General features: G+C 52.9%; 1 protein-coding gene across 6 annotated transcripts in view; it reads left to right on the forward strand.

The window, feature by feature from the left end:
• Eps15l1 (epidermal growth factor receptor pathway substrate 15 like 1) overlaps positions 1–12,467 on the forward strand; it is an 80,682-nt gene that overhangs the window by 46,815 nt on the left and 21,400 nt on the right. For all 6 annotated transcript variants that reach the window (XM_051169417.1, XM_051169418.1, XM_051169421.1 and 3 more), the window contains exons 17-21: positions 549–672; positions 1,401–1,451; positions 2,410–2,546; positions 4,897–4,957; positions 5,565–5,647. In XM_051169417.1, the coding sequence (XP_051025374.1) occupies positions 549–672; positions 1,401–1,451; positions 2,410–2,546; positions 4,897–4,957; positions 5,565–5,647 (456 nt within the window). The remainder of the gene's footprint in view (positions 1–548; positions 673–1,400; positions 1,452–2,409; positions 2,547–4,896; positions 4,958–5,564; positions 5,648–12,467) is intronic.

Here is a 12,467-nt window from a genome sequence, read left to right on the forward strand (position 1 = left end):
ACCCCAAGCCTCACTTCCTACTTGGCAGAAACAGCCCACTTGTTTCTTGACATAGCCCTATGGGTCATCCTGGTCGAGGCCAGGCTCTGTCCTCATCGCTCCACTTTCTGCCCCTGTGAATGTGGTGGCTCAGGGGCCACACAGTACTTAGCTCTGTCTCTTAGGTGCACATCCTTAACTCTTTTCCATTTACAGTAGAATTTCTTTCCTCTTCAAGGCTGAATACTATGCCGCCACACGGGTGGATGCATTCCATCTCTTGACTCATTTGGCTCAGAAACTTTCTTAGAGCTGTTGTAGATTATTGAACAATTGCAAAGCTGTGTTGCAGCGTTTCCATGTGTGCCACACTTGGTCTCCATTGTTACCTCAGCAAAGGGGCCAGTGTCAGGGTTGTTCTTAGCCAGAATCTCCACTTGAGTGACTCCTCTTCAGGCACTCTGTTGTGGGCCACACTGAGTCAGATGCAGAGCTGAGCTAGGTATGGAGCCCTGCACTTGGCTTAAGTCAAAAGTAACTCAGTGCCTGTCCTTTGTTCACCATCCTAGGACGACCCGTTCAAAAACAAAGCCTTATTGTTCAGCAGCAACTCCCAAGAGCTGCATCCGGACCCCTTCCAGGCAGAGGACCCTTTCAAGTCTGACCCGTTTAAAGGAGCTGACCCCTTCAAAGGTACACCCCAGCCTATGTCCCCATGAAAAGACTTGCTTATTTTCTTTTTAAAATGTTTTTTATGCATATGGGTGTTTTGCCTGCATGCATGTGCCTCATATGTGTGCAGTTCCCCCAGAGGGCAAAAAGAAGATGTCACATCCTCCAAAGCTGGAGTTAGAGACAGTTGTGACCTGCCATTGGGTGCTGGGAATTGAACCTGGGTTCTCAGCAGGAACAACAGAGGCTCTTAACTCCAGATCCTTAACTTTCAGGGGTTGTTTTGTTTTGAGACAGGGTCTCTCTCTGGCTGCTGTGCAACTCACTCTGTAGACCAGGCTGGCTTTGAACTCATGGAGACTCTTTGCCTCTCGAGTGCTGGGATTACAGGTGCACCACAGCACCTGGAGAGCTTTTAGATCTTACGGTAGCACCTTAGATCTAAGGAGCAGACCCAGCAGCCTTGGCGTCACTGCAGGTCACCATGACGTGATCAGGACAGCTGCACAGACCAAGGTGGGGGGAGAGGCAGGGACCCAGGGTGGAGAAGGAAATGTGAGCACTCGGAGATTCTATTCCTTTTGTGGCCTGACTCATCCTAACAGTTGGCCTGCCTGGAGCTGCCACTTTTCACCTGTGATGTTGCTGCAGCGGGGTTGAGGTAGAGAGGGACCACTTGTTTCCTTGACGCTGGGCAGAGGCCTGCCTCCTGTCCTCCATTCACCTGACTGCTTCTCTCTTTCCTACAGGTGACCCTTTCCAGAATGACCCATTCTCAGAGCAGCCAACAGCAGCTGCAGGTAAAGTCTGGCTTCCTTGTATCCCTGACAGCACCCAGAGTCTCTCCAGTCCCAGATCTTCTGGGGGCAGGGTCACTCCTGCCCTAGCTGACTGTGTTGGGTATGTGGTGTGACTGTCACAGATGGTGAGACTTCCCACCGCTCATGCCAGGGACAGTTATGTCATAGCAAAAGATAGCCATAATGTGCCACCTGTACCTTTTTTGTGGCCTTTTTTTTCCACAAAAAGGCCTAGTGTGCCCAAAGGACTGGGTTTCATTACCAGTACCACAGAACAGAAAAGATTTGGACTATCTGCATCCCTCAGAGACTCCCATCTGTCACAGTAGCTCCCATCCTGCCTTGTGCTTGGTGCCACCAATGTGCTTCCTGCCCCTGACATCACCACATTGGTTATTATCTTTAAATGCAGCTTTACTACAGAGCAAAACGTACACAGCACAGAATCCTCCTTTTAAACAAGTTGGCCATGGTGACACACAACAATAATCCCAGCACTCCAGTAACTCAGTAGGCAGAGGCAGGTCTACATAGCAAGACCCTATTACAAGAAACTTTTATTTAAATATTGGGGGCAGGGAGATGCCATGTGTAGAGGTTAGGTACAACTTGCAGGAGTTGGTTATTTTTCTCCGCGTGGGTCAGGCTGTCAGGGTTGGCAGGAAATGCCTGTATCTGCTTTGTCCACCCCTGTTGCTCCAGTAAAGTTTCTGACAGATGTGTAGAATTGTGGAGGTTACAGGACAGTCTATCACCTGGAAAGGTTGTCCGAACTCGGGGCCATTGTCCCCATTCTAACCCCTGGACAACAACCACTCAGTAACCACAATTTCTGCTTCATCCTGAGCCCTCTTTTCCTAGTGACTGTCCCCTTACGTCTCCCTGTGTCGTCTCCCTGTGTCGTCCCCTTACGTCTCATTGGTGTCATTGCTCACCAGTTGTGCCCTTTTTTTCCCAGACCCATTTGGAGGTGACCCTTTCAAAGAAAGTGACCCATTCCACAGCTCTACCAGTGACGACTTCTTCAAGAAACAGACGAAAAATGACCCATTTACCTCAGACCCCTTCACAAAGAACCCTTCCTTACCTTCAAAGGTGAGAAATGTCTGCAGGGCCCCCCAAGGGCGTCTCATCCGATGTGTGTGGGGATCAGCTCATAGTGTTAGGAGATTGGCTGGCTTGGCCAGGAGCCGTGATTATAAGCCTGGTCTCGTTCCTCCTTGTGAGGTGGCTCCCAATGCTGTCATTGCTAAGTCCTAACTTGTGAGCAGCATGCTGCAGTACCAAGTTGGGGCCAAAGCATCTTCTCAAGTAGTTCTGTCCCTTGAAGTCCCTCTCCGTTGCTCTGGTCCTCTGCTCTGCTCCCACCTCCACTCCATCTTCCACAGCTACAGCAAAATACTACATGTAGCCGGGCATGGCGGCCACGTCTGTTGTCAGAGCTGGCAGCAAGCACGTTTACTTGATGAGCCTTCTCATTAGCTGTGCTCTGGAGTCTTTCTAGTACACATCAGTAACAGTGTCATTTGAGTTAGATAACTTAGAGGGTGATGGCCTGGTTGCTGTTGCTATAACAACATTCCTGAGGCTGCACGCTTAATAAAGCAAAGGGGTTTATTTTAGTTCAGAGTTCTGAAGGCCAGTGTGGCCACTGGTTCTGGTGTGGGTGCAACATCACAGAAGCTGGAGAAGAAAAACAACCTTGCCTAGAAGGAGTGTTTTTATGCAAGTGAGAAACCAAGGTGCTATAAAGGGCAAACTTGCTTGCTTTTCCCCTTCATGTAACTTTCAGAGGCCCTCATCTGCCCGACAGACCTGACATCATGATACAAGTGCAGGGTTCCACGCTGGCCTCATGTGTCAGACGTGTAGGGCACAAGTGCACCCAGAGTGCTGTGCTGAGTGTTCCTCAGGCTGCGTGGAGAATATTAGAAACACAGTCCGAGGCCAGCCTGGTCTCCATGGCAAGCAGTTGGGTTACATAGTGAGATGCTGTCTCATGTTGCAGGCAGTGCTGGAGTGACGGCTCAGCAGCTAAGGACACTCTTGTGCAAGCCTGAGCTTGCTTCCAGCCCCCAGCCCCCAGAATCCTGTTACTGAGCTGGGGACACAGGAGGACGGCTGGGCTGGCTATCAACCCAGCTTCATGTTCAGTGAGAGGAATGATGGAGCAGGATGCTCACCCACACACAAGAGAAACAAGTGAATTCCATGTTGAGACTGGGGTCCCATCCCCAGTACAGTTCATCACGTGCGCACAGTTCTACCATTCGGAATCCTGTCCCTTTGCCCAGCATGCTGGAGAAGTGAAGCATAGCCCATAATTGATCTTCTGTTGGAATTTTTTTTTAAGATATTTTAAAGTTCTTGTTTTATTTGTATAGGTGTTTTGTCTGCATGTCTGTCTATGTACCACATGCATGCCTGGTACCCATGGATGCCAGAAGAGGGCATCAGATTCCTGGACCTCAAGTTACAGGTGGTTGTGAGCCATCATGAGGGTGCTGGGAACCCAGCTCTGGCCCACTGGAAGGGGAGCCAGTGCTGCTTGTACCCACTCTGAATCAATACGACCACTACTACCACCACTACTTTTTTTTTTTTTTTTTTTTTTAAGACAGTTGCTCTTTGTGTAGCCCTGGCCAGCCTGGGACTCAACAGAAATCTGCCTACCTCTGCTTCCAGAGTGCTGACAGCTTTGTCAGTTTTGCTTTGACCCTTTAGATCCGGGTCTTTCTCTCCACTCTATTTCTCTCTATTTCTTTTGAAGCATAGTCTCTCCAGGCAGTTCCATCTGGCCTCAGTGTTGCAGCAATCCTCCTGCTTTATCCTCCTGTGTGCTGGAATGACAGGTGTAAAATTAAAAGAGTTAGATACTCTTTCAATTTTTATTACCTATTTGTTTATTATTTTTTGCTTTTTTGAGGCAAAGTTTCTCATTGTAGCTGTGGCTGCCTTGAAACTTCCTAGGCAGACCAGGCTCAAACTCAGATATCTACCTGCCTCTGCCCCCTAGGTGCTGGGGTAACAGGTGTGTAACGCCTCGCCCAGCTTGAGTTAAGCAGCCTTAGAATGGGCCAGGCATGTGCCTTTCCTGGTTCTCTTCCTTCTGTTGGGAGACAGACTTCCCTTCCTTTATGGAGCCACGCCCCCAGCCCCTCACTGGGGAATCCTAGGCAGGGGCTCCACCCTCATCCCTTTTGTCAGATCTTGATGCTGTCTGTGTCTGGCTTTGGTTCAGTTCTCAGGTTCATCAGTAACTTGGGGGCTATAGAACTCATCAGTGTTACCCACAGCAGGTCATCTGTTGAGGTAATCCCTCCACTGCCCGGGGTTGGTTAAGTCACCCATGCTCCCTGAAGTATTGTTTAAGACATTTGGGATTGTTAGGGAAAGTACATTGAGTGGCTGATGGCAGAATAAACTCTTCCTGTCTTCTCCTCAGCTTGACCCATTTGAGTCCAGTGATCCTTTCTCCTCCTCCAGCATCTCTTCGAAAGGATCAGGTGAGACCTGAGGCCCTCCTGACCACATCTCAGCAAGGCCATCAGTCCTCAGATTAGGGTAGCCAATCTCTGGTGGGTCTTTCTCAGGCCATCCCCCCAGCTCCCCCAACCCCGCACCCCAATCTCACCCTCACAGGCCCGTCTTTCTCAACAGTGCTGTGGGGACCTTTTGCTCATTGCTTGTAATGGGGGAGTCCACAGGTTCTCAGGCACGGTGGCACTTGTGTCTAATCCCAGCACTGGGGAACTGAGGATCACTAGTTTCAAAACAGAACCATACACTGGTAATACACAGCTTTAATAATCCTACTGTTCAGAAGTCAGAGGCAGGGGGATCTCTGTGAGTTCCATACTAGCCTGGGCTACAAAGTGAGACCTTATTAAGAAGTGGGAGTGGGAGGAATCTCTTCACCTACAAATGTGTCTCACTCTCCACCTCACTCGCTTCTCCTGGACTGCTGGGTGGCAGGTTCTGGCAGGAACTGACCCTCCTGTAATCATTGTGACCCAGCCCTGAGTCCCCTGCTCCTGGGCCCTGGGATTTCCCCTTGACTCTTAGGCACACCTGCTCAGACCATAACCACAACCCCATTGGTGCCTCTCGCAGACCCCTTCGGAACCCTAGACCCCTTTGGAAGTGGCTCCTTCAGCAGTGCGGAGGGCTTCGCTGACTTCAGCCAGATGTCCAAGGTAAGGCCCTCCCAAGAAGTCCCAGCCATGGCCTGTGTCCACAGCCAGACAGAATGCTGTCACATATGTATGTGCCTGCACTCGTCACACTCGAGTACAGCGTTACGCAGCAGTGAGCAGCCATAGCCCAGGTCCCTTTGGTGCCGTCAGCCATTGCCCATTTTGCTCTCACTAGCATCACACAAGCATCAGATCTCAGGGCACGAAGTGGGTACCTCCATGGCCAAACACATGCAGGGCAGGCAGTGGCCTGAGGCAGCACGCGGAGGCCAGGGTGACAGAGCTCAGGCTCGAGGTCAGTGGATAAAACTGACCATACAGATAAATGCCTGAAGCCTCAGGGACCAAACTCACAGGCACATGAAAACAGCTTGTGCAGCTTGAGGACAAAAGCCACATCCCTGTGTTGAGCCAGGGCCTCTGAAAGGCTTCCTTGTGCACTCTGTCTCTGGGATGTACTGGCTGCTGTCACTCATGGAGAGGGACATGTGGTCAGAGAGCCACGTCTTGAGCTTAGCAAGAAGTCCGCCACAGGCTGCACCCCAGATACACTAGTCAGGAAACAGCAGCTCAAGGTTGGGGTGGGGGCACGTCTTCCTCCAACACCTGGTCACACTTGGTAGGTTCAGGCAGGAGGACTGCTGTGACTTGGAGGCCAGCCTGGGCTACACAGGGAGACAGACCTGTCTGAGAAGAAAGCAGCAGGTTCAGACTTCTCAGGCTCGGTGAGAAGGATTGGTATCAGCTTCGGCAATGAGTAAGGAAGTCAAGTGGCTGTGGTGGCAAACAGTAGGGACGATAGTGACAGGTGGGCTGTCTCAGCCCTGCTCACCTGGCCCAGCTCCCTCATCTACTCTGCTCCTGTCCTCCTCTGGCAGGGAACCGCTCTGTCCTTAGAACACGGTGCTGTGCCTTGCAGATGCTTGTCATGGGGCGCGATTCTCTTGCAGAATCCATCTTCCTACTGTGGGCAGGTGGTGGTGAGGGGTCACGGGGTAGCTGTCCTGTCCCCTGATGGTTCTGTGCGCCTGAAGGAGGCGGTGGGAGGGAGTTCCGAGGGTGCTCATCCCCCTGGTCATCCATGAGGATGGGTTGCATGATGCTCAGGGGACATCAAAATCCTCCTGTGCTGTGACTCAGTACCACAGACTGAACCTCTGGGTGTCAAGTACCCTGCAGGACGTGGGCCTGTGTGCATAGCTCCGTGGTAGTTGCCTGTGTGCACTCAGTACAGATGGAGTGGTTTATCTTCAGTGTGAGATGACTTGAACCCCAGGAGATGGGGACTAAGCACAGGTGACAGCCAGCACCCAATCATGGGGTCCCTGCCCTCTTCACTGGTGTCCCAACTGCCCAAAGCTGGCCAAAAGGTGCCAAAGGCTGGCAGCTGTAGCGCCATGCAGTGTGGCATGCAGGTTTTCAGCACAGTGACAGACATACACAGTAGCACAGGAGGCTTGCAGTTGACACACTCAGGAGCCTCGTGTGTGCAAGTCCAGTATCCTAGGCAGCACCTGGCATTGGAGAGGCAGAGGCAGCTGTGAGCCTGGGGCACGCACTCCTGCAATCAGGACATGTTGGCCACGTGGGGGCAGCAGCCTACAAGGGCTGTCCAGCTCTCTAACCCTGGAGCCTGTTCCTACCTCAGCCTCAGTGAAGGCCTGAGCAAGTGTACAAGGTTGCCAGTCGCTAATGGGGAAGGAGTTTTCTCCAGTGTTGTGGCCACTGGCTGGTTGCTTGTACTCACACACACAGCCTCGGTAAGCTCAGGAGTCATAGACTGAGCCCAGCACCAGACATAGCAGAGGGACTAGTTGAGGAGAAGGGGCTGCTGGGAACTGGAGGAGTGACAGGGCTATGGGCTGCATCGCATGCATGTGGTAGGCTTAGTAAGGTCAAAGTGCTTAGAGAGTGGCTGGGCACGTGGCCTGGGCTGCAGCCTGGGCTGCTCCATACCTCAAGCACCAGGATCCGAGGCTGGAGAAGGGACTAGCTGCCACCCCTACCTAGTCCTTCCGTGCCTTTCTGCCCAGCTGCCCTGCTCCCGAGGAACCCACAAACAAGCCTGTCTCCTCGCCATGCAGCTAGGATAGGAAAGCCAGGCCCACTTCCTGCGCTCGGCTCCAGGCCAGCACAGAGTTGGCTGTAGCTGTGGAAACTCCTGTCCTATACCCTGTGTGCAGCATCCCGGGGCTCCCTGATTGTGTGACACTTGTAAGGCTGTGCCTGCCCTGGCCCAGCCCCCACTGATTTTCCTCTCTGGTTACTTTGCTAGTTTTCAAGAACAACAGTTGGTATAAATAAATGTGAAGGGAAATGAAAGTAGAGTGGCAAGGGCTTTTTTTTCCTCTTAGCTTTCTTTTTTTCTTTTTTTACCCATCACCACCAGCCCTTCCACACCTGAGCAGGGTGGGGCAGCAATGCGTGCCGTTCCTCACTCCTAGAATCAGAGTGCCCTACCTCTGCACAGCTGTGCTGAGAAAGTGCTGTGATGTCCAGCTCTGGTCCCAGCAGGCATCTCTGGGGCCTTTCAGGCAGCACTAGGCTCTGCCTTACTACTGCTGTGATAAAACTACACTCCCAAAGCAACTTGGGGAGGAAAGGGTTGTTTGGCTTATACTTTTATATCACTGTTCATCACCAAAGGAAGCCAGGATTCGAACTCAGGCAGGGCCTGAACCTGGAGGCAGGAGCTGGTACCGAGGCCATGGAGGGTACTGCTCCCCACAGCTTGCTCAGCCTGCTTTCTTACAGAACCCAGGACCACCAGCCCAGGGATGGCACCACCCACCGTGGCTGGGTCCTACCTACTCAGGACCACTAGCCCAGGATGGCACCACCCACCATGGCTGGGCCCTCCCCACTTAGAACCACTAGCCCAAGATGGCAGCACCCACCATGGCTAGCCCTACCCACTCAGGACCACTAGCCCAGGATGGCACCACCCACCATGGCTGGGCCCTCCCCACTTAGAACCACTAGCCCAAGATGGCAGCACCCACCATGGCTAGCCCTACCCACTCAGGACCACTAGCCCAAGATGGCAGCACCCACCATGGCTAGCCCTACCCACTCAGGACCACTAGCCCAGGATGGCAGCACCCACCATGGCTAGCCCTACCCACGCAGGACCACTAGCCCAGGATGGCAGCACCCACCATGGCTGGGCCCTACCCACGCAGGACCACTAGCCCAGGATGGCAGCACCCACCATGGCTGGGCCCTACCCACGCAGGACCACTAGCCCAGGATGGCAGCACCCACCATGGCTGGGCCCTACCCACTTAGGACCACCAGCCCAGGATGGCAGCACCCACCATGACTAGCCTTACCCACTCAGGACCACTAGCCCAGGATGGCAGCACCCACCATGGCTGGGCCCTACCCACTCAATGACTAATTAAGAAAGTGCCCTACAAGCCTTACATCCTCATGGAGGCATTTCCTCAACTGAGGCTCCCTCCTCTCTGATGACTTCAACTTGTGTCATGTTGACATAAATTTAGCCAGCACAGGTCCCCAGCTGAGTATTCTAAGCAGTTCCTGAGCCTTGGTGGCATTCGCTTGCTTTAAAAATGAGTCCCCAACTGCAGGTGCGGTCAGTGGCATGAACCTGCAGAGCATGGCCAGGCCCCAGGTTCATCCCGCACTCAACAGGAAATCAAAGTCAGTAAGTGTGCTCCTGGAGCACCCTAGAGTGCACGAGGCTAACTTCCTCTGCCTTCCCTCCTCGCCACCTGTGCAGTAGTTGCGTGGGGGTCAGCCCGTTTTCAGTGACTTTCAACCTTAGCATGCTTTTATTTTCCTTCCTTTTTAAAAAAATCTTTGCATTGGTGCTGATGGAACACAGGGTACCCTGCATGCCAGGCAGGAGACTCCACCCCAAGCCACAGCCCGTCCCCGCAAAACAACTTTTCAGAAGATCTGAGAAAAAAAAAAAAAAGATCTGAGCAACCTGTGTTGACACGGTTCTGAGGCGTTTGCAGTGGTTAGCTCACTCCTGCCTCTGCGTTCCTGCTGCGTTGGAAGCATGCCTTGTTATTCCCAGCTCCCAGCCTGCAGCAGCCTTCCTAACAGCAGCAGCCTGCCTTGAACTCATTGTCAGATCCCAAGGGCTAGGAAACCTAAAGTCATCACAACTGGGGCTAGAGGCCGGGCCTGGTATTGCATATCTTTAATCTCAGCACTTGGGAGACAGAGGCAGAACTCTGTGAGTTCAAGGCCAGCCAGAGCTACACAGTGAGATAGTTCCAAAAGAAGGAAGGAAGGAAGAAAATAACAAAACAAAGTCGGTATTGGAGAATTGCCTGGACACTGTGGCGCTGGACAGGATGGAACTCCATGCTATGAACCAAGCCCGGCTGACACAGTCAGGCCTGTGCCTTTCGAGGTGACAGTTAGTTTGGTGGGTTTAAGCCCCAGGGGGAGTTGACCCATCTGTCTGGCCTGCAACATTGTAGCCAGCTAGAAGGTGAGGCAGCCCTGGGTCCCCTGTGTCAGCAGGTGTCCTGAACTCTAGGTGAAGCCCTTTCCTGTCCCTCACCCTGTGAGTGGATTAGGAAGCAGACCTGCTCAGGCCTCCTCCTGCTGCCTTGTGACTCAGGGTGCCTGTCCCAGGAGGCAGCTCACCCCCACAGAGCAGCCTCGTCTACGCCACCCTCTCCTCAGGCTTCTGCACTTCAGCCCCAGAAACCAGGCCTGCGTGCACAAGGGCTCCCACACCTTCAGCTAGCAAGCAGCTTCTCTTCCGTTTAAAATTGCATTTCTTTTTTTAAGATTTATTTATTATGTATACAGTATGCATCAGATCACATTATAAATGGTTGTGAGCCACCATGTGGTTGCTGGGAATTGAACTCAGGACCTCTGGAAGGGCAGTCGGTGCTCTTAACCACTGAGCCATGTCTCCAGCCTAAAATTGCATTTCTTAGGCACAGGCACATCGCTGTGAGTTCGAGGCCAGCCTGGTCTACAAAGTGAGTCCAGGGCAGCCAAGGCCACACAGAGAAACCCTGTCTTGAAACGGCACCCGTGTGGAACTCAGGGGATAACTGATTAAGTTAGGGTTTTTTCCACCATGTGAACCCAGGGATCACACTCAGGTCACCAGGCTTGCTTGCAAGTACATTGAGCCATCTCTCCAGCATCAGCGGATGCTGAGTGGCACACGCCTCTCCCTATGTCCTGTCAGGAGTATGTGAGGGCAGCAGCCTCAGGTTCATGGAGGCCCTGCGCAAACAACCAGTAGCCTGTAGATGGCCCTGGGGTACCCCCTCCCTCTCCCCAGAAGCTGGAGTTGAGGATCTGCACACACAGGCTTCTGAATGAGACGTGACCCTCCTTGTGTGCCTCCTTGATTGCGGGGACCCGTCCTGGGAGCCCCCTCGCAGTGCACCCCTGCACCCTGTATTCACTGCTCCCGCTGACGGAACAGTTACAGTATGCTGCAACAAAAGTTATTTCAGAGCAGGAATTGCTTCTCTGGAACTTTTCTTCTCCATGTTCTCTGTGTACTGGACTGTGGCAAGGTGGGGCAGCTGTGTTAACTGCGCTGTCTGCTGACCTAGCCAGTGTCTGCAGGCATTTTTCTTGACGCTTCCTCTCTGGGGCGTCCTGACAGTGAGGGCCTGTCCATCATGTTACAGGTAGGAAATCAAGGCACAGAGAGTTGGGCGACCCAGTTCACTTCTGACCACAAGGCTGTGCAGCCTGACTAGGCAGCTATTCTGCTGGGAACTTTGGTAGACAGGCTTTGAATTAAGACTCTGTCACTTTCATAGAAAGCCATATGAGACTGTCATAGAGAAGCTGCCCTGCCCATACTGTGCCCTGCCTGCTGCAGGGCATGGAGAGGGGCCACTGGTTAGGAAGTGAATCTGGGTCTTGCAGAACCCTGCTTTTTGTGCGTGTGTGTGTACATGTACATATGGTGTGTGTTCAAGCACGTGTGCATGTAGACCAGAGGTCAGTATCTTCCTTAATCACTCTTACTGTTTGAGATGGATGTCATTGAATCTGCAACTTGCAGCTTCACCTAGACTGACCAGCAAGTCCTCGAGACAGTCCTATCTCCGCTCCTCCTGGGTTTTCCCAAGGGTGCTCGAGAGCTAAGGTTCTTGACCCATTGGCTGTGTCTCCAGCCCCAGAAACCTGTTTTCTTTTGGAGAAACTGCCTTCTCCTTGTGGCCCCTCCTGGCTTTGTTTCTTACCTGAAGCCGCGTGTGTCTCCTCCATCCTGAGGACAGAGTGTGTGGCCCAGGATGAGTCCCTGTGCCTGATCTAAGAACAGCGTGAGGGAGTCCAGGCCTGGGCTGTGGACAGGCTATCCTAGCCCTGGGTCAACACTGATCCCAAGTGTAGTCTGGGCAGGCCACACTGAGTGCTGTGCTTCAGTCTGCCTGCATGTAAAGCTGGGGTGATGGTAGTAGGGGTCTTTCACAGGCCGCTAGGAAGGAGGTGAGATTGGCAGGACAGCCATCTCCTGCCTGGAAACTTCCAGAAAGCATTGAGGGGCCTGGAGAAGTGGCCTGCTGGTGTCAGCTGGGATGCAGAAGTGGCTGCATGTCCCTGTCACTCCCCTGCTGCAAGAGGCCTGTGCCTGGCTGGAGCTGAGCTGCTTCTTTGACAGGGTGGCTCACATTCTCCCGCATTCTGAGTCTGCCATGGGTCCTGGGTGCTCCGGCTCGATTTCTGTCCTTGGCCCGCGCTATGGGGAGGAAGTAGAAAGCACCCACCCTCCTCTAACTCTCTTCACTCCGTCAAGGAGTTTCATGTCATCTTTATTATACATCTGCCCAATGTAGATACACGGGGATGGCAG

Source organism: Acomys russatus, chromosome 27 (genome assembly GCF_903995435.1).
Source record: "Acomys russatus chromosome 27, mAcoRus1.1, whole genome shotgun sequence".
Lineage (NCBI taxonomy): Eukaryota > Metazoa > Chordata > Mammalia > Rodentia > Muridae > Acomys > Acomys russatus.